The sequence below is a fragment of the Ahaetulla prasina genome, chromosome 3, assembly GCF_028640845.1.
Source record: "Ahaetulla prasina isolate Xishuangbanna chromosome 3, ASM2864084v1, whole genome shotgun sequence".
Taxonomy (NCBI): domain Eukaryota; kingdom Metazoa; phylum Chordata; class Lepidosauria; order Squamata; family Colubridae; genus Ahaetulla; species Ahaetulla prasina.
In genome coordinates this window covers 230605672-230624755 of record NC_080541.1, presented here as the reverse complement: position 1 = coordinate 230624755, position 19084 = coordinate 230605672, and the positions used below count along the sequence as shown (strand labels likewise).

The 19084-nt window shown below is 45.7% G+C and overlaps 1 protein-coding gene across 1 annotated transcript in view; it reads left to right on the top strand.

The window, feature by feature from the left end:
- The first annotated feature begins 751 nt into the window (after positions 1-751).
- The window catches only part of LOC131195292 (kunitz-type serine protease inhibitor 4-like), a 51353-nt gene continuing 33020 nt past the window's right edge, over positions 752-19084 (top strand). The window contains exon 1 of the mRNA XM_058177086.1: positions 752-842. Coding sequence (XP_058033069.1) covers positions 758-842 — 85 coding nt within the window. The 5' untranslated portion in view covers positions 752-757. The remainder of the gene's footprint in view (positions 843-19084) is intronic.

The window sequence follows — 19084 nt, the reverse complement described above, 5'->3', positions numbered from 1 at the left end:
TTCATTTTCTCTTATATACCACTTCATAGTACTTTCCAGCCCTCTCTAAGCGGTTTACAGAGTCAGCCTCTTGCCCCCAACAATCTGGGTCTTCATTTTACCAACCTTGGAAGAATGGAAGGTTGAGTCAACCTTGAGCCTGGTGAGACTCGATCTGACAAACTGCTAGCAGCCGGTGATCAGCAGAAGTAGCCTGCAGTACTGCACTCTAACCACTGTACCACCGCAGGTCTCCTGCTCGAGCAGTGGCTGGACTCTAAGGTCCCTTCCCATCCTGTCATTCTGTATTCTTTGCATAAGTCCGTCAAACCCCCTGTCCCGAGGCAAAGGTTCCCTGAAGCCCTACTGGAACCAAAGAGGAGAAGTCTCCTCACATCTCACATCCAGCTTGAGGGCAGCCCTGATAAGGAAGTTGCGTCAACACAGCAGGTGAGCAACCTACACATTCCCACAGATCAGGGAACCCCCCCCCCAACTCATTAACACGGGACTTTCCCAGCTCTGCTGCAACTCTGGAAAGGCGAGTTTGGTTAACCACAGAATTGACCCCTGGACATCAACAGGGACCTGCTTCCTTCCCCCAAACTGACCGGCCAATCCAACTCTTAGATTCCCCACTCTTGTTCCACCATCTTGTGAAAGAGAAAGGAATTTGGATTCTCACAGCATTAAGTCATCCTGTGTCCTTGGTCTGCAGGCAAGAAGCTGGGAGAATAAATAGAGCCAGCAGCCCGAGTGTGGGGCAGACGGCTTCATCATGTCTTCTGGAGGTCTTCTTCTCCTGCTGGGACTCCTCACCCTCTGGGCAGAGCTGACCCCCATCACCGGCCAGGACCGTCCAAGTGAGCTTTCAGAAAGATCTTGAGACCCTTGGCAGGGAGGGGTTGAAGTGGTCAGAGTTTTCCCCCAGGGAAGGGAAACCAAAGACTCCAGTCTAGAACCTCTGGCTTGGTGGGGCTTCTTCTGGGGAGGTTCTGGAGATGGTGGCTGGGTGTCAGCTGAATAGGAGATAGAAATAGGAGAGGGCCAAGAAAGAGAATTTTAGGTGAGGGCCAACCTATCTTTACTCAATGCAGCAGCAGAATCAGGATTTTAAGCAACAATCCAATCCAGCTACCTGTTCCAACCCCCAGAGCAGGAAACCAAATTAAACATTCCAAATGGCTCTCCAACTGCTTGCAATCTGAACATTGAAATCTGAAGAAGGAGAGATTCAACTTGGAAATAAGGAAGAATTTCCTGACAGTGAGAGCAACCAATCCACAGAACAGAAGTTGCCTTCAGAAGTTGTTGGGAGCTTCATCATTGGAAGTTTTCAAGAAGAGACTGGATTGCTGTCTGTCAGAAATGCTGTAGGGTCTCCTGCTTGGGCAGGGGGTTGGACTAGATGACCTACAAGGTCCCTTCCAACTCTGTTAATCTATTCTATTCTAACCTACTAGGAGGGCACCAGGTTGGGGACATTTGCTGGAGACATTTGTGCTAGCTAACGAAATAACACTTTCCCTTCCATTGTCACAGAATATTGTGATCTTCCAGCTGATCCCGGACCATGTAGAGCAACAATAACTCGCTTCTACTACAACTCAGATACAAAACAATGTGAGAAGTTTAATTACGGTGGATGCCATGGGAATGAGAATAATTTTAAGACCAAAGATAAATGTCACTACACCTGTGTTGGTAAGTAGAGGAGGAGTTGCAGACTGACTCTTCCAATAAAAGAGAATTCATGTAGCTCAAGGTTGAACTGTGGGGTCATTGGTGCTTCCTAAGCTTGGTTGTTTCCTTGAAGGTGTTTCATGACCCAACTAGGTAACATCATCAGTGATAGAAGGGAGAGGAAGATATCCTGGTTGTTTCCTGGCAAACATTTCATTGTCTGACTAGGGACATCTTCAGTACCACTGTGTGGCTCCCTGTTTATATACTATAGTGTTCCTCACAAGTCTTGGTCAGAGGGTTGTTTTCTTCTGACAGTTCCTTGATTGGGGAATTATTTTCTGTGTGGTTGTTTGTCCCTGCTTATGTCATTGTTGGCATAACCACATTAGGCACTAATCAGCATTTAGCCTAAGGATGCCCTGCCCTCTTCTGGAACCATCTAAGACCCATCTCTACCTGGGTCCAGGTATGTGTGCTGAGTGGCCCAGCTCAGAGCTTCAACCTCCCTCCCTGACGCTCCTCTGCATTGAGCCTAACAACTTCAGGGTAACTTCCAGGAGGCCCAAGGAAAGAGAACTTCTCTTGATGTCCAGAGGGAGAGCTCTATCTTTCTCCCCTCTGTTTTGGGGAGGGGGCTGCAGGAGTGTGCAGAGCCAGCAGAGAAAAGTTCTGCTGGAATCCCTTCCTGATGGAGAAGGCAGACTGAGATGGACCCGCAGCAGAGCTAAAGGAGAACCCTGTTCTTCTTTCGTGGAAACGGTGGGTGCCCATTTGCACCCCTAAGCATCCAGAGTCAAGAGAGAAGACCCCAGTTTTGAAGTCCAGCCTGGGATGCTAAGAGGTTGGCCCCAGAAGGAAATGGCTGCACCTTGTGAGGAGGCTGAGGGTGGGAGACGCTCCACCTGGCCCTGTCTCCTCTGGCGGTATGGAGATGTTTTGGGTCCTGAAAGGCCCAGAGATGGGATCTTGCTTGATCTGGGATGCCAATTCCAGGGGAATCTCTCAGCCTTGGGATCTTCTCTTTTGCAGAAAAACCTGGTGTGTGTGACAAGCCTCCTCCAGGCACGATCACTGTTTGTCCCGTGCTGTGTAGAAGCCACTGGGAGTGTGATGGGAAGCAGAAATGTTGCACTTACAGTTGCATGACCAGCTGTGTGAATGTTAGCTAAGGTAACAACAATACAAGTTTGCTTAGACCAAAGGGAAGGCTGTGTGGGGTCTCCTGGGGCATCTGCAGTTTTCCTTGGTTGTGAGTCCCCAGGCTATCTTGTCCATCAAAAATACAGCTAAGGTGAAAAAAGGAAGGTGATGGAAGCTTCACACAGCAGCACAAACATCAACCTTTGCATGGTGTGGTGGGGCCCTTCTTTCCAATAGATATCCAACACCCCCCACCCCCACTCTGTAGAAGCCCTCAGGCTGACCCTACACATCCCCCTCCCATCGTCTCTTGACTTCTTCTCCTCTTGAACTTCCATTGGGAGAATGTTGTCTGCCCAGTTCAGCTACTGCTGCTGGGCACTGTGTTGGAGAAGATGGTGTTCCTGCCAGCCTGGTCCGGAAGCCAGAAGGCCTTGGGCTATGAGGACTTCCAGGAGAAGGAGAAGCCAGGACAGAACATCTTTGCCCACTTTGGTTCAGATCATCCTCTGGACAGGCCAGAACTGGCCCAAGCTCAGGGGACAGGAAGGTCCAGAGTTTCTCCAGGGGATAAGAGTGACAATCTCACACTTCTGACTGTAAGAAATGCTCCCTGTTTGAGTTAGGAAGTTCAAGTGAACATGACCTTCTCGGTGCTCCAAGCACTGGCCTCGAGGTATCCTGGAAAGAGAGGATGGGGAAAGGGCCCTGGAGATCTTCTAGTCCACCCTCCTTCCAGTGCAGAAACTCTCAGTGATGGAGTCCCATAATTCCAGTGGGGAGCCTGCCCCATTGCTTCCCATCTCTCCCAATCAGGCCATTCTTCTTGATTTTGGGTTTGGGTCTCCACGGTTGTAACTTGTAAGATAAGGCAGGGTGAAGCACTGGAGGCAGTTCTGGGCAGAAACCTCATATCTGAATGTTTATTTTTACAGCGTCACCAACAAGGATCCCAAATTGGATCTATCATTCCAGCCTGACCCAAAGACCCTTTTTCTGTTCTGGATGACCCTGGAGACCCTCCCCCCAAACTGCACCCTTTCTGTTCTGCAATAAAGTATTGGTTCCAGCTTCCCACTTGGTCTCAGGTGTCTTCTTTGGGGGTTTCCCTTCCCCACCTTGACTTATGTCCCCCCACCCCTCTTCAGAGGAAGAGGGGCTGAGAGGCAGCGCATCGTTCCCCAGTGTGGCTTTCCAGAGACAATGCACAGGGGAAGCGCCTCTCGGAGGCTGAAATCCCTGAAACTCAGTCCCTACAAAGGGTTTACTCCACGGTAAGTCTGGGGTGGACAGGAGACTCTGCTACTCTGCGATGGCTCCACATGGATGGTCTGGCTGGAGGCCATGAGGCAAATCAGAGAAAGTTTTCTCCCTTTATTTAATTAAGCAGAACAGGAGGAAAAAAAGGAGCAGGAAAAAACAGAGAAAGAAAACAAAACGGCAGGAAGAATATTAGATATATGGGGGCTTCTCATGCTTGTCCATAGAAAATCTTTTTTGCCTACCACTTGTTCCTAAGTCACTAGTAACTTCATCTCCTCACCATGAAGAGGGAGGGAGGGAGGAAGGAAGGAAGTCAAGGCGTGTTGTGTGAACAAAGCCAGGTGTAATTGTGAGATCAACCTTTGGGCTGGAACCTGGCCAGCTATCTAGACTGACCTCAGACAAGCCTTCCTTCTCAGCTCAGCCTCCCCCACAGGGCTGTTGTGAAGAGAAGAGCCATTCCAGGTCCTGAAGATGGTGATAGAAATCTATAAATTCCTGGCCATATAAATCTAACTGGAGTAAATACCTTTATTTGCCAGATATGCTTATTCAACTACTGCCTTCATTCAGCAGGCACCTACCCAGGTGTTTGTGCGCAGATTCTCAGGAAACTCCCCTCCCCCAGGGATAGGTCCCAGCAAGCCAATGGTGGGATTCAAATTTTTTTTACTACCAATTCTGTGGGTGTAGCTTGGTGGACGTGGCTTGGTGGGCATGGCAGAGGAAGATTACTGCAAAATCTCCATTTCCTCCCCACTCCAGGGGAAGTTCTCCGGAACTGGTCAGAACCTGCTGAATATCACCTCTGCACAGTGGTGGGATTCAAGTAATTTAACAACCGGTTCTCTGCCCTAATGATTTCTTTCAATAACCAGTTTATCAAACTGCTCAGAAAGTTAACAACCGGTTCTCCCGAAGGGGTGCGAACTGACTGAATCCCACCACTGCCTCTGCAGCAAGCCCTTCCCTGCATGGCCAAGGCAGAGTCACTCCTGATCTGAGACCATCCTTGCTCTGCTCCGAGTGCTCCTCTTCTACACAAATCCTCGTGCAACACCAGTGGTGGGATTCAGCCAGTTCGCACCACTTCAGGAGAACTGGTTGCTAACTTTCTGAGCAATTTGGTTGTTGGAAGAAATCATTAGGGCAGAGAACTGGTTGTTAAATGACTTGAATCCCACCAGTGTGCAACACCCTGTACAAGCCACTTCATTCACCTTCTGTGGTCACACACAGATGTTCCTTAAAGGGCTTTTGCAGCTGTGGCGAAGAGCCCTTCCACCTGGTGTAGAATTGGTAGCATCTCACCTCCCCCTGGGAAAAATCCCCCTAACCCACCCACTCTGGAGCAGACGGTCTGCAGGGATGCCCCCTCAAAGAGGGTGAAGAATTTCTTTGCTCTGCTCTGCTCCATACTGGGGTCTTGGCCAAATTTATTTATTTATTCACCGTATGGCACCGTCACATCATAGTTTGATTAAAAAAACTCAGGAGACAAAACTACAGAATCCAAAGTATTATAAATGTATGTTGAGATGTTGAGACTCTAACAAGAGTGCAGAGAAGAGCAGCAACGATGATTAGGGGACTGGAAGCTAAAACATAAGATGAAAAGTTTTTAGGAACTGCAAAGTCTACTGAAAAGAAGGACTAGTAGAGACATGCACTACCTTCCAATGTCTGGACCTGTGCTTTGTTTGCCTACATATTTGGACCTTGGAGTTGCTCATTGGATTCTGGACTCATAGCTGGGCTTGATTACCATGCATGGACTTTAATCACTGCTTGGATTTTGGACTTTGCAACTTCTTTCTTGGACTTGTGACCCTGTGCCCAGACTGAATAGTAGCAGACACAGTGGACTTTCACATTTGGTGGGAGGGGGGACCTGGGGAAGGTGAGGAGACCCAGGAGGAGGAGGAGGCCTTCATGGTGTCTGAACAGGAGGAATGCCAGGCTGGGATGGACGGATGGACTTTTAAGTCCTGCTTTGAGGAAGTAAGAAGATCCCTTGTAGGTGAAGTGGCACTCTTTGTCTACACAACGGACCGTTGGCCTTTCTTTCTTTTTTTAAAGTTTTATTTGTTTTATTAGTATAATGGACAAAAAATCCATTTCACTCAAACAGTGTGTTGTCTGGGTACAATTATTTTTAGACGATCATAATCAAGGTGTTTACAAAAACATATATCACAATAACATTAATATTGTATTAACAATAATATTTTGTTTGTCCATTTTAACAAATTTCCATTTCAACATTTATCCTTTTTATGTCCGTTTCTTTCTAACTTTTGTTTTTATTGTCTAGCCATCGATAAAATAAGTCCCATGTCAAAACGTATTTCATTTCTTCTTTGTGCTTAATAGTAAGCGTTAGTCTGTCCCTTTCTGCACATTCTAATATTTTCTTAATTATCTTTTCATCTGTTGGGATAATAATAATAATAATAATAATAATAATAATAATAATAATAATAATAATAATAATAATAATAATAATAATAATAATAATTTAATTTAATTTTTATACCGCCCTTCTCCCGAAGGACTCAGGGCGGTTCACAGCCAGATAAAATCAACAATAAATAGGTACAATACAAGTAAAAACACTAATAAAAAACTTATTAAATTTGGCCCATAATTTAAAATACATAAAACCATAAAAACCCCATTTAAAATTACAAATAATAAAACTAATTCTATGCCAGTCCTGCGCGGGAGAATAAATACGTCTTCAGCTCGCGGCGAAAGGTCCGGAGATCAGGAAGTTGACGAAGTCCTGTGGGAAGCTCGTTCCAGAGGGTAGGGGTCCCCACAGAGAAGGCCCTCCCCCTGGGGGCCGCCAGCCGACATTGTTTGGCTAACAGCACCCTGAGGAGGCCCTCCCTGTGAGAGCGCACGGGTTGGTGGGAGGCAAACGGTGGCAGAAGGCAATCCCGTAGATACCCCAGTCCTAAGCCATGGAGCGCTTTAAAGGTGGTGACCAGCACCTTGAAGTGGACCCGGAAGACCACAGGCAGCCAGTGCAGCCTGCGCAGGAGAGGTGTTATATGGGAGCCACGAGTGGCTCCCTCTATCACCCGCGCAGCTGCATTCTGGACCAACTGGAGCCTTCGGGTGCTCTTCAAGGGGAGCCCCATACAGAGAGCGTTGCAGTAGTCCAGGCGGGAAGTGACGAGAGCGTGAGTGACTGTGCATAAGGAATCCCGGTCTAGAAAGGGGCGCAACTGGCGAATCAGGCGTACTTGATGAAAAGCTCTCCTGGAGACGGTCGTCAGATGTTCTTCAAAGGACAACCGCCCATCCAGGAGAATGCCCAAGTTGCGCACCCTCTCCATCGGGGCCAATGACTTGCCGCCAACAGTCAGCCGTGGTTGCAGCTGACTGTACTGGGATGGCGGCATCCACAGCCACTCCATCTTGGAGGGATTGAGCTTGAGCCTGTTTTTCCCCATCCAGACCCGCACGGCTTCCAGACACCGGGACAGCACTTCGACAGCTTCGTTGGGGTGGCCCGGGGTGGAAAAGTACAGCTGCGTATCATCAATGTACAGTTGGTACCTCACCCCAAAACCACTGATGATCTCACCCAGCGGCTTCATATAGATGTTGAACAGGAGAGGCGAGAGAACCCCTGCGGCACCCCACACATGAGGCACCTCACGGTCGATCTCTGCCCTCCTGCCAACTCATCACACTTTCATTGTTGACCATATACAATTCTAGTTGTAGTTACTACATGTAAAATCCTGTATATAGTCTCTTTATCATACTTTTCTGGTAGAATACCCAGTGAAAGTATTTCTGGTTTCATAGCTAAATGTTGTTTTATCATTTTTTCACACCAGGTATGTATTTTTGTACAATATTTTTAACTTGTGGACATGTCCACCACACATGGTAACATGAGCCAGATGTTTGGTTACATTTCCAACATTTAGTAGATCTATCCTTATACATTTTTGCTAATCTTGTTGGTGCAAAATGCTATCTGTAAAACATTTTATACAAATTTTCTTTATATGCAGTTGACATACCGTTTAATATTTCTGCCCCACAGTTTCTGCCATTTATCTAGTTCTATTGCATATCCAAAATTTTTAGCCCAAACAATCATTGTCTCCTTTACTGTTGGCCTTTCCTATGTCAGGTGAGGCCCACAGGTGAGGGAACACCTGCCATCTGCATCAAGCGAGGCCTCTTGTGCTTGAACAGGTGAGCCCTGGGGCCGATGCTCCTTCCTGGATACTGCCTCACACAACATCCTGGGTTGCAAAACATGTTTGCATGTTGGCGTCACATATTGTACCGTGACTGAAAGGATTGGAAGGCACATCGTGCAAGCGTCACGCTCCCCTGGCATGGTCCCAGCTATGACTCACGAAGGTCCATCTGTGTCCTGAAGCATGAAGGGCATTCGGGGGACTCTAGAAGAAGGATCCAATAGAAGTTCCCATTTGGTGGGGATTTGAGGAGTAACGCCAGGGGCTCAGAGTGCCTCACTAAGGTCCTTAAACTTCATTGTCCTCACTCAGCACCGGGAAAGGAGAGGCGAGGCCGGCTGTAAAATCAAGAATGGATTTTAAAGTTGACCGAATTGGTAGAGATGGCAAAATGATCTGCCTTGATTACAGATAATGGACTAGATCACTTTATAAGAGACTGGAAACCATGTGTAGACTTTCTACATGTGAAACACAATAGTGGTGAACGGAGGGATTTGAAGACAAGTGTAATGTCTGAGTTAAGCTGATGACTGTTTTATATTTTTATTTTATTTTATTTTATATATATATATTAAATGTTGGATCGATTCGATTATTAGATAGAGACCTCCTCATCTGAAATATTTGTTGATATAATATTTTGTTGTTCTTGTTAAAGGATGAGAAAGTTTATTGACAGACCCATCATGTAAAAAGAGGAAAATTGATCAAGGTTTTTTTTAAAAAAATTTACTTTTTAGCACTCAGCCAGGATGAATGTTTCCATATGTTTAATACTGGATGTTTAGGTCTGGTCTGGTCTGGTCTTGTCTTTTGTACACATTTTGTCATTTTTGTTGCTGTTGGATATTGTACTTCTTCTGTTTTTTTTGTATTTTATTTCCATTGATAAATATATACATGGATATGTTGGAAGAAATGTCCATCTGGGTTCAGTTCCAAGTGGGGAAAAAGACACTGGAAACATGGAGACTGCTTGGAAAGATGGTTTAATGGTGGACAGGATCACATGGTTTGAGCTCCTGAACAGAAAAGGGACGAGATACTGAGCATGCCTTGGTTTTATGCTCTCTCTGAGCTTTGAACTTCCTGGGGCGCAGGAAGAGTATCCTGATTGGTTGTCAGACTCCCCCCCAGGAGGTGGTGGTGGGGTCTTAGCTAGCCTTGCTGACTGATGTAATCTTCCCAGGTGCCATGTGGTGAGTTTCTGTTGCTAGATGGGTCCTATTGTGTTACAGATGATGGTCCATTGACAAAGGTGGGGAGAATGAGTTTCTGCCTCTGACCCATTGACAAAGGTTGGGGGAGGCAGGAAGCTGCAGGGAGCTGCTTTGTCTTTAAAACATGTTTCTCCATTTCTCATCCAGGGAAATATAATATTCTGCCCTTTTTAATATTTTCTAAAATATTTCATTCTTCTAGGAGAGGGGTGGGTGCTAACTTCCTACAGATATATACAGGTCCTTAAGCTGCTCGTGTGTGAGAGAGAGGGACTGGAACAGGACAAGGGGGGCCCTCTGCCTACGTTCCCCCAAACTGACCAGCCAATCCAACTCTCAGAATCTCCACTCTTGTTCCACCATCTCCTGAAAGAGGAAGGAACCCGGAACTTCACTGCATTATGTCATCCTGCATCCGGGATCTGGAGGTGAGAAATGGGGAGAATAAATGGAGCCAGCAGTCTGCGTGTGGGGCAGAGGGCTTCGTCATGTCTCCTGGAGGTCTCCTTCTCCTGCTGGGACTCCTCACCCTCTGGGCAGAGCTGACCCCCCATCTCCAGCCAGGTTGTCCCCAAGTTGTCCTGGGGAGCAGAAGTGTTGCCATTATTTTTGTCTGTCTGAGTGCAAGGATCCTGTCAACAGGAAGTAAGGTAGGTTGTCTCTTGTGTCATTTGCTTAGACAAAAGAAGCAGCTGTGTGGTGTCTCTCTGGGACCTTTCAGGATCTCCTCGTGTCCATCAAAGGTGGAGCTGATGTAAGAAAAAGGAAAGTGCCAGATGCTGAAGCAGTGGTTGGTGTTGTGGGCCCTTCTTCCAGACAGGTACCCATCCCCACTCTGTGGAAGCCCTCAGGTTGACCCTCCATGTCTCCCACCCATGTGCTTTTGAATTGACATGACCTGAGTTTAACTCATAGAATCATCTATTACAATGTCCTTCCTGTCAAAGACTACTTCAGCTTCAATCGCAACAATACACGAGCACACAACAGATTTAAGCTTAATGTGAACCGCTCCAATCTTGATTGCAGAAAATATGACTTCTGTAACAGAGTTTTTAATGCTTGGAACACACTACCTGACTCTGTGGTCTCTTCTCAAAATCCCCAAAGCTTTAACCAAAGACTGGCTACTGTTGACCTCACCCCATTCCTAAGCGGTCTGTAAGGGGCGTGCATAAGAGCACAAACATGCCTACCGTTCCTGTCCTAATGTTCCCTTTCATTATATCCAATTAATATAGTTATTATATCCAATTCTACAGATTCTACAGATCCAATTCTACAGAGGAATTATTGAGTCTGTCATTTGCACCTCTATAACTGTCTGGTTCGGTTCTGCAACCCAACAAGAAAAACACAGACTTCAGAGGATAATTAGAACTGCAGAAAAAATAATTGCTACCAACCTGCCTTCCATTGAGGACCTGTATACTGCACGAATCAAGAAGAGGGCCGTGAAAATATTTGCAGATCCCTCGCATCCTGGACATAAACTGTTTCAACTCCTACCCTCAAAACGACGCTATAGAGCACTGCACACCAGAACAACTAGACACAAGAACAGTTTTTTCCCGAAGGCCATCACTCTGCTAAACAAATAATTCCCTCAACACTGTCAGACTATTTACTGAATCTGCACTGCTATTAATCGTTTCATAGTTCCCATCACCAATCTCTTTCCACTTATGACTGTATGACTATAACTTGTTGCTGGCAATCCTTATGATTTATATTGATATATTGATCATCAATTGTGTTGTAAATGTTGTACCTTGATGAACGTATCTTTTCTTTTATGTACACTGAGAGCATATGCACCAAGACAAATTCCTTGTGTGTCCAATCACACTTGGCCAATAAAAAATTCTATTCTATTCTATTCTTCTATATACTCATACTCATATATATGCTTATATATTGTATAATTATTTCATACATATGCTTATATATACTGTGTGACAAAATAAATAAATAAAAATAAAAATAAAAATAAATTCTCCTCCTCTTGAACCACCACTGGTAGAAGAGTGCCCTCCGACAGTTCAGCTGCTTCAGGCCCCTTGTTGGAGAAGATGGTTCTCCTTCCTGCCCGGTCAGTAAGCCAGAAGGCCCCAGGCCATGAAGACTTCCAGGAGAAGGAGAAGCCAGGACAGAACACCTTCGCCCACATTGGTCCAGATCATCCTCTGGGCAGGCCAGAACTGGCCCAAGCTCAGGGGACAGGAAGGTCCAGAGCTTCTCCAGGGGATAAGGGTGACCGTCTCACACTTCTGGCTGTAAGAAATGCTCCCTGTCCGAGTTAGGCAGCTCAAGTGAACATGACCTTCTCTCAGTGGTGGGATTCAGCCAGTTCGCACCACTTCGGCAGAACCGGTTGTTAACTTTCTGAGCAGTTTGGCAAACTGGTTGTTGGAAGAAATCATTAGGGCAGAGAACCGGTTGTTAAATGACTTCGAATCCCACCACTGCCTTCTCTGTGCTCCAAGCACTGGCCTTGAGGTCTCCTAGAAGAAGAGGATGGGGAAAGGAGGCGGGAGGTCATCTAGTCCATCCTTCAAGTGCAGAAATCCTCAGGGCATCCTGGAGAGAGTCTGTCCCACCTTGGCTTGAAAACGTCAGTGATGAGCCCCCATAACTCCAAGGGGGAGGCTGCTGCCCCGTTGTTTCCTGGCTCTCTCTTAATCAGAACATTCCTCCTGATTTCAGCTTTGGGTCTCCATGGTAAGATGAGGGAGGGAGAAGCACCGGAAGCAATTTTGGGCAGAAACCTCACATCTGAATGTTTGTTTTTACAGCCTCACCAACAACAATCAAACTGCCCAAGGAGCTGCTGATCCAGTTCTACAGAGGAATTATTGAGTCTGTCTTCTGCACCTCTATAACTGTCTGGTTCGGTTCTGCAACCCAACAAGAAAAACACAGACTTCAGAGGATCATTAGAACTGCAGAAAAAACAATGGCTACCAACCTGCCTTCCATTGAGGACCTGTATACTGCACGAATCAAGAAGAGGGCCGTGAAAATATTTACAGACCCCTCACATCCTGGACATAAACTGTTTCAACTCCTACCCTCAAAACGACGCTATAGAGCACCGCACACTAGAACAACTAGACACAAGAACAGTTTTTCCCCGAAGGCCATCACTCTGCTAAACAAATAATTCCCTCAACACTGTCAAACTATTTACTAAATCTGCACTACTATTAATCTTCTCATCGTTCCCATCACCCATCTCCTTCCACTTATGACTGTATGACTATAACTTGTTGCTGGCAATCCTTATGATTTATATTGATATATTGATCATCAATTGTGTTGTAAATGTTGTACCTTGATGAACGTATCTTTTCTTTTATGTACACTGAGAGCAGATGCACCAAGACAAATTCCTTGTGTGTCCAATCATACTTGGCCAATAAAAAAATCTATTCTATTCTATTCTATTCTATTCTATTCTATTCTATTCTAAGCTGGCCCTCCTGAATTGGATCCAATGTCCCAACTTGAGCCAAAGAGCCTTCTTCTGTCCTGGACCGTCCTGGAGACCCTCCCCCTAAACCCCACCCTGGGTTCATTCTTTTTTCTCTGCAATAAAGCATTGATTCCAGCTGCCCTCTTGGTCTCAGGTGTCTTCTTCTGCCTCTTTGGGGTTTTCCCTCCCCAAAGCACATCCAATGTGGCTTTCCAGAGAGAATGCAAAGTGGAAGCCTCTCTTGGAGCCAGAAATCCCAGACACTCAGTCCCTACTAAGGGCTTACTCCAGAGTTAAGTCTGGGATACCAATAGCAATAGCACTTAGATTTATATACCGCTTCATAGTGTTTTACAGCCCTCTCTAAGCAGTTTACAAAGTCAGCCGATTGCCCCCAAAAATCTGGGTCCCCCTTTCACCCACCTCGGAAGGACGGAAGGCTGAGCCGACCCTGAGCCCAGTCAGATTCAAACTGCCCAATGGCAGGCAGCCGGCAGTCGGCAGAAGGAGCCTGCAGTACTGCACTCTGACCACTGTGTGCCCCCGCAGATAGATGCAGAGACTCTCCTACTCTGGATGGCTCCACATGGATGCTGTGGCTGGATACAATAAGGCAAAACTGAAAAAGTTTTCTGCCTTTCTTTAATTAAGCAGAACAGAAAGAGAAGAAGGGGCGGGGGGGAAACCCAGGGAAGGGAAAAAAAAGAAGATCAGGAAAAATATTTGATATATGATGGCTTCTTGTGCTTGTCCATGAAAAATCTTTTTTGCCTGCCGCCAGTAAGTCACCAGGAACTTCACCTCCCCAACATGGAGAGGGAGGGAGGGAGGGAGGGAGGGAGGGAGGAAGGAGGGAGGGAGATTGAAAGCAGGTCAAGGGTTTTGTGTGAGAAAGGCAGGCATAATGGTGAGGCCAACTGTTGGGCTGGGACCTCTCCAGTGGAAGGGACCTTGGAAATCTTCTAGTCCAACCCTCTGTTCAAGCAGCATTCTCTATACCCGTGACGGCGAACCTATGGCACATGTGTGCCACAGGTGGCACACATAGCCATATCAGTGGCTGTGGCGTGCATGTGCGTGTGCCGCCCAGCTGATTTTCGGGCCTTCTGGGCCCACCCGAAGTAGGGAAACAGGCTGTTTCCTGCCTCCAGAGGGCCTGGGAGTGGGGTGGGGAAGGCCTGTTTTTCTCTCTCCCTTGCTCCAGAGCCCCTCTAGGAGTCTGGGGAGGGCAAAAACAACTTTCTGGTCCCACTGGATGTTGGCAAAAGGACTGTTTCTGGCCTCCAGACGGCCTCCAGGATGGGGTGGGAAGGCGTTTCACCTCCCAACATGGAGAGGGAGGGAGGGAGGGAGGGAGGGAGGGAGGAAGGAGGGAGGGAGATTGAAAGCAGGTCAAGGGTTTTGTGTGAGAAAGGCAGGCATAATGGTGAGGCCAACTGTTGGGCTGGGACCTCTCTAGTGGAAGGGACCTTGGAAATCTTCTAGTCCAACCCTCTGTTCAAGCAGCATTCTCTATACCCGTGACGGCAAACCTATGGCACATGTGTGCCACAGGTGGCACACATAGCCATATCAGTGGCTGTGGCGTGCATGTGCGTGTGCCGCCCCGCTGATTTTCGGGCCTTCTGGGCCCACCAGAAGTAGGGAAACAGGCTGCTTCCTGCTTCCGGAGGGCCTTGGGGCTGGGGTGGGGAAGGCCTGTTTTTCTCTCTCACTTGCCTCCAGAGCCTCTCTAGGAGTCTGGGGAGGGCAAAAACAACTTTCTGGTCCCACTGGATGTTGGCAAAAGGACTGTTTCTGGCCTCCAGACGGCCTCCAGGATGGGGTGGGTAAGGCCGTTTTCACCCTCCCCAGACTCCTAGAAAGGCTCTGGAGCCAGGTGAGAGAGAAAAACGGGCCTATCGGGCCATCATGTGTCAGGAGAAGGGGGAGCAGGGGGTGTTCACACATACGTGTGGTGGCGCATAGAATTATGGCTGTGGGCACGTGCGCGCATGACCCCCACCGCCCCACCCCTCCTGGCACACGATAGCAAAAAAGTTAGCCATCACTGACCTATACAATTTCAGACAAATCTCGAGTCTCCAGAGATGAAGCACTCACAAATTTTGGAGGCAAGCCCTTCCACTGGATCATTGATCTCCTTGTAAGGAAGTTTCTCCTTATTTCCAGGCTGCTCCCAGAGTGATTTGGAGACCCCCCCCCTCTTGTTTGTGGCAGCCCCTCAAACACTGGAAGATTGCTATCATGTCTCCCCTAGTCCTTCTTTTCTCTAGACTGGCCAAGCCCAAACCCTGCAACCATTCTTCGTATGTTTTAGTCTCCAGGCCTTTAATCATCTTAGTTGCTCTTCTCTGCACTTTTTCCAAAGTCTCAACATCTTTTTTATAATGTGGTGACCAAAACTGGATGCAGAATTCCAGTGTGGCTTTATAAAGGTTTGATAAAGCAGTACTAATACTTCACATGATTTTGTTACTATACCTGTTTATAAAACCTAGGATTGTATTAGTTTTTTTGGTTGCTGCTACACACTACTGGCTCATGTTTAAGTCATCGTCCACTAGAACTCCAAGGTCCCTCTCACAGTGACTGTTTTTGAGCCAAGTTTCACCTAATCTGTACTTGAAACTTTGGTTTTTCCTGCCTAGGTGTAAAACCTGGCTTTTCTCTACATTAAATTTCGTATTCTCCCTCCATGACCGATGGCGTCAGCTGCCACATCATCCTCCAGACCCTGGAACCGTGGTAGCTCTTCACGATGCCCAAGCCTCATTTGCCACTACCCCGGCCGCATGTTTAATGATTGCAACCCAGACGCCGATTCCCGCATCACCCTAATGATTCCTAACAAGTCGTCCCTCCGGATCTCTGGGTAGGTGCTTCCCACACTGTCCAGTCAGCTTCATGTGTCGAGCCTGACCTAGGCCCGAAATCTTGCTTTTCTCCACATTAAATTTCATACTGTTGGATAGAGCCCAAGGTCTAAGTATGTCAAGATCTTTTTGGATCCTATTCCTGAGTTAGTCTTCTAGGGTTTTGTTTGTTCCTGCCAGCTTAGTGTCATCTTCAAATTTGATGAGTTCCCCTTCTATCCCCTCATCTGAGTCATTAATGAAGATATACTTACGGGACCGTCTGCTGCCACCGACTGCCTCCCACCGACCCGTGCGCTCTCACAGGAGGGACCCAGGGGAAGGGCCTTCTCTGTGGGGGCTCCCACCCTCTGGAATGAACTTCCCCCGGGACTCCGTCAACTTCCTGACCTTCGAACCTTTCGCCGCGAGCTTAAGACACATCTATTTATTTGCGCAGGACTGGGCTAGGATTTTAATTTTAATTTAGTTTTTAATGGGGTTTTATTATTTTAATTATAATTTTAAATTCGGCCTTATCCAATAAGTTTTTTTAATTAGTGTTTTATCTTGTATTTATATTTATGTATTTGTGTTTTTAATAGGCTGTAAACCGCCCTGAGTCCCTCGGGAGATAGGGCGGTATAAAAATGTGATTAAATAAATAAATAAATAAATAAATATTGAAGAGTCCTGGTCCTAAGAGGGAACCTTGTGGCACCCCACTGCTCACTTCTCTCCATGTAGATGTAGTACCATTAAGGACTACTTGCTGAGTATACTTTGTCAGCCTGTTACAAATCCATCTGTTGGTGATGCTGTCTATCCCACATTTTTCTAGCTTGCCAATAAATAGGTTGTGATCTACTTGGTCAAATGCTTTGCTGAAGTCTAAGTATATTATGTCCACAGCATTTTGAAGAATGTTGAAGAATGAAATAAGATTGGTTTGGCATGATCTGTTTTTGACAAACCCATGCTAGCTTCTAGTTGTTACCTTATTTAATTCTAGACGTTCACAGATCTGTTTTTTGATTATATTTTTCCAGTATCTTCCCGGGTATTGATGTTAGGCTGATTGGTTTGTAGTTTCCTAGGTTTGGTTCCCCCACCCCTTTTTCCACACGAGCTCTTTTCCAATCCTCTGATAGTTCCCCGATGCTCCAGGACTTTTGAAAGATATGGTACAATAGTTCTGAGATAGAATCTGTCAGCTCCTTCAGAATTCTGGGGTGAAATCCATCAGGCCCTGGTGATTTATATTCATCAAGATCAGACAGTTGTTCTCTTGCCATTTTTTTGCTTATAATAATTTTTATTTCTAGTCTGAACTAGATTTCTATAGTAACAAACCTATCTAACTGGTAAAGCCCAAAATCAGTGTTTCATCCCCACTCCAAGCATAAAGTCCAGAAGTAGTTTCCAAGTAGAAACAAAAGTAATTGCATTTTTTTCTCTAATTAAAGTAGTCAGTTTAGCCATCTCTGCAAACTCTGTCAACTTTTGCAGCCTTTTGACCATTGTGGGAATCAAAGTGTCCTTCCATTTTTGTTTATAAAGTGGTCTTGCCACTGTCAACATATATAACAAGTTCCAAAATTTTTTGACAAGTCTTTTTCCATTAAGCCCATAAGAAAAGTTTCTGGTTTTATCTTTATATTCACTTTGAGAATCTTCTGTATTAGGATGTGAATCATACTCCAATATTTCTTTGCTTTGTTTGTCACATGTCCATCAAAACTTCCAACATTCATTCATAATACCTTTATACTTTCTGGACAACTTATTTAGTGCTAAATATCAGCAATACATCATCTTATAGAAATTTTCTTTTAAATTATAATTTAGTGTAAAATTTAAACCTTTCGTCCACATATTCTCCTATTCAAGCATTATATCAGAACTTTCTTGCCCACTGAATCATGCAACGCTTTACATATTCATTTTCCAAATTCAAATTCAATAACAATTTATAGATATTAACAATAATATGTTCATCACGACCTCAGAGTAGGATTTCCAATTCATTTTTCACAAAGTCAAACCCGTAACTCTCTTTGTCTGCTTTCTCTCTGTTGCCTGTCACTTCCTTGCCCTATTCTCTCTTTGGTGGACTAACCATTTCTTTCATTTTTTTCTTCTTATTTATATCTTGAAAGAAACTTTCTTTTTTTATCTATGATTTTTGTTGCAAGTCTTTGTTCATTCTGAGCCTTTGCTTTCCTGACTTCATCCTTGCAGATTCGGGCTATCTGCTGGTATTATGCCTTAATTATGTGTCCCTCTTTCCATTTTTTGTACTTGTCCCTTTTATCTTTCAGTTTATCAGAAAGATCATTGATAAAAGGGGTCCACTTATTTCCCAAAACCCCTGAAGGCAGGACAAGAAGAAGTAATGGAAACTGATCAAAGAGAGAAACAACCTGGAACTAAGGAGAAATTTCCTGACAGTGAGAACAATTAACCAGTGGAATGACTTGCCACCAGAAGTTGTTGGTGCTGCATCACTAAAGGCTTTTAAGAAGAGACTGGACAGCCACTTGTCTGTCTGCCTTGGGCAAAGGGTTCGACTAGAAGATCTCTTGAGGTGCTCCACTGATTAATTGTTCTCATTGCCAGGAAATTTCTCATTAATGATCTTCCACCCATTTCTTCTTGTAATGGGGTAATTTTGGATTTTATTTATTTCTTCTAAAGCATTACCTATCCCATGCAATCAATTTGCATTTCCTCCCCCTCCTCATCCAAAGATTCAGAGCTTCATCAAAGAGCACAAGGGAGAAACCCTTGTGGCCCCATCCTTGGTATCTCCTGGTGGATCCTTGGTGTTCTGCAAACCTGGTTTGCATATTCATCACATTTCACTGCCATTCTTAGTGTTGTCATCAGTGCAGTAAGATTGGTCCATGAATAGGAAGGATTGGCACACAGCAGCTTCTCCTACCTGCTTGTGTTATTGCTTGTCCCTCATTCATTTATCTGTCCTTGTTCCTCCTTAAGCAGGGTTGGTTAATAGATGGGCAGCGAGGGAGGGGCTCTCTGGGCTGATTAGGGTTCTCTGCTGGCACTCAGAAGAACCAACGGAAAGTTCTAAATTTCCCAACACAGAGAGAACTGCAACTGCAGTGAGAGGTGGAACATGATTTGTGTAATAAGCAAGATCTGAGAATTCAGAATTCCTAGAAGATGTTGCATAGCAATAAGCCTCATCGATACCAAACATTAAAAACGGCA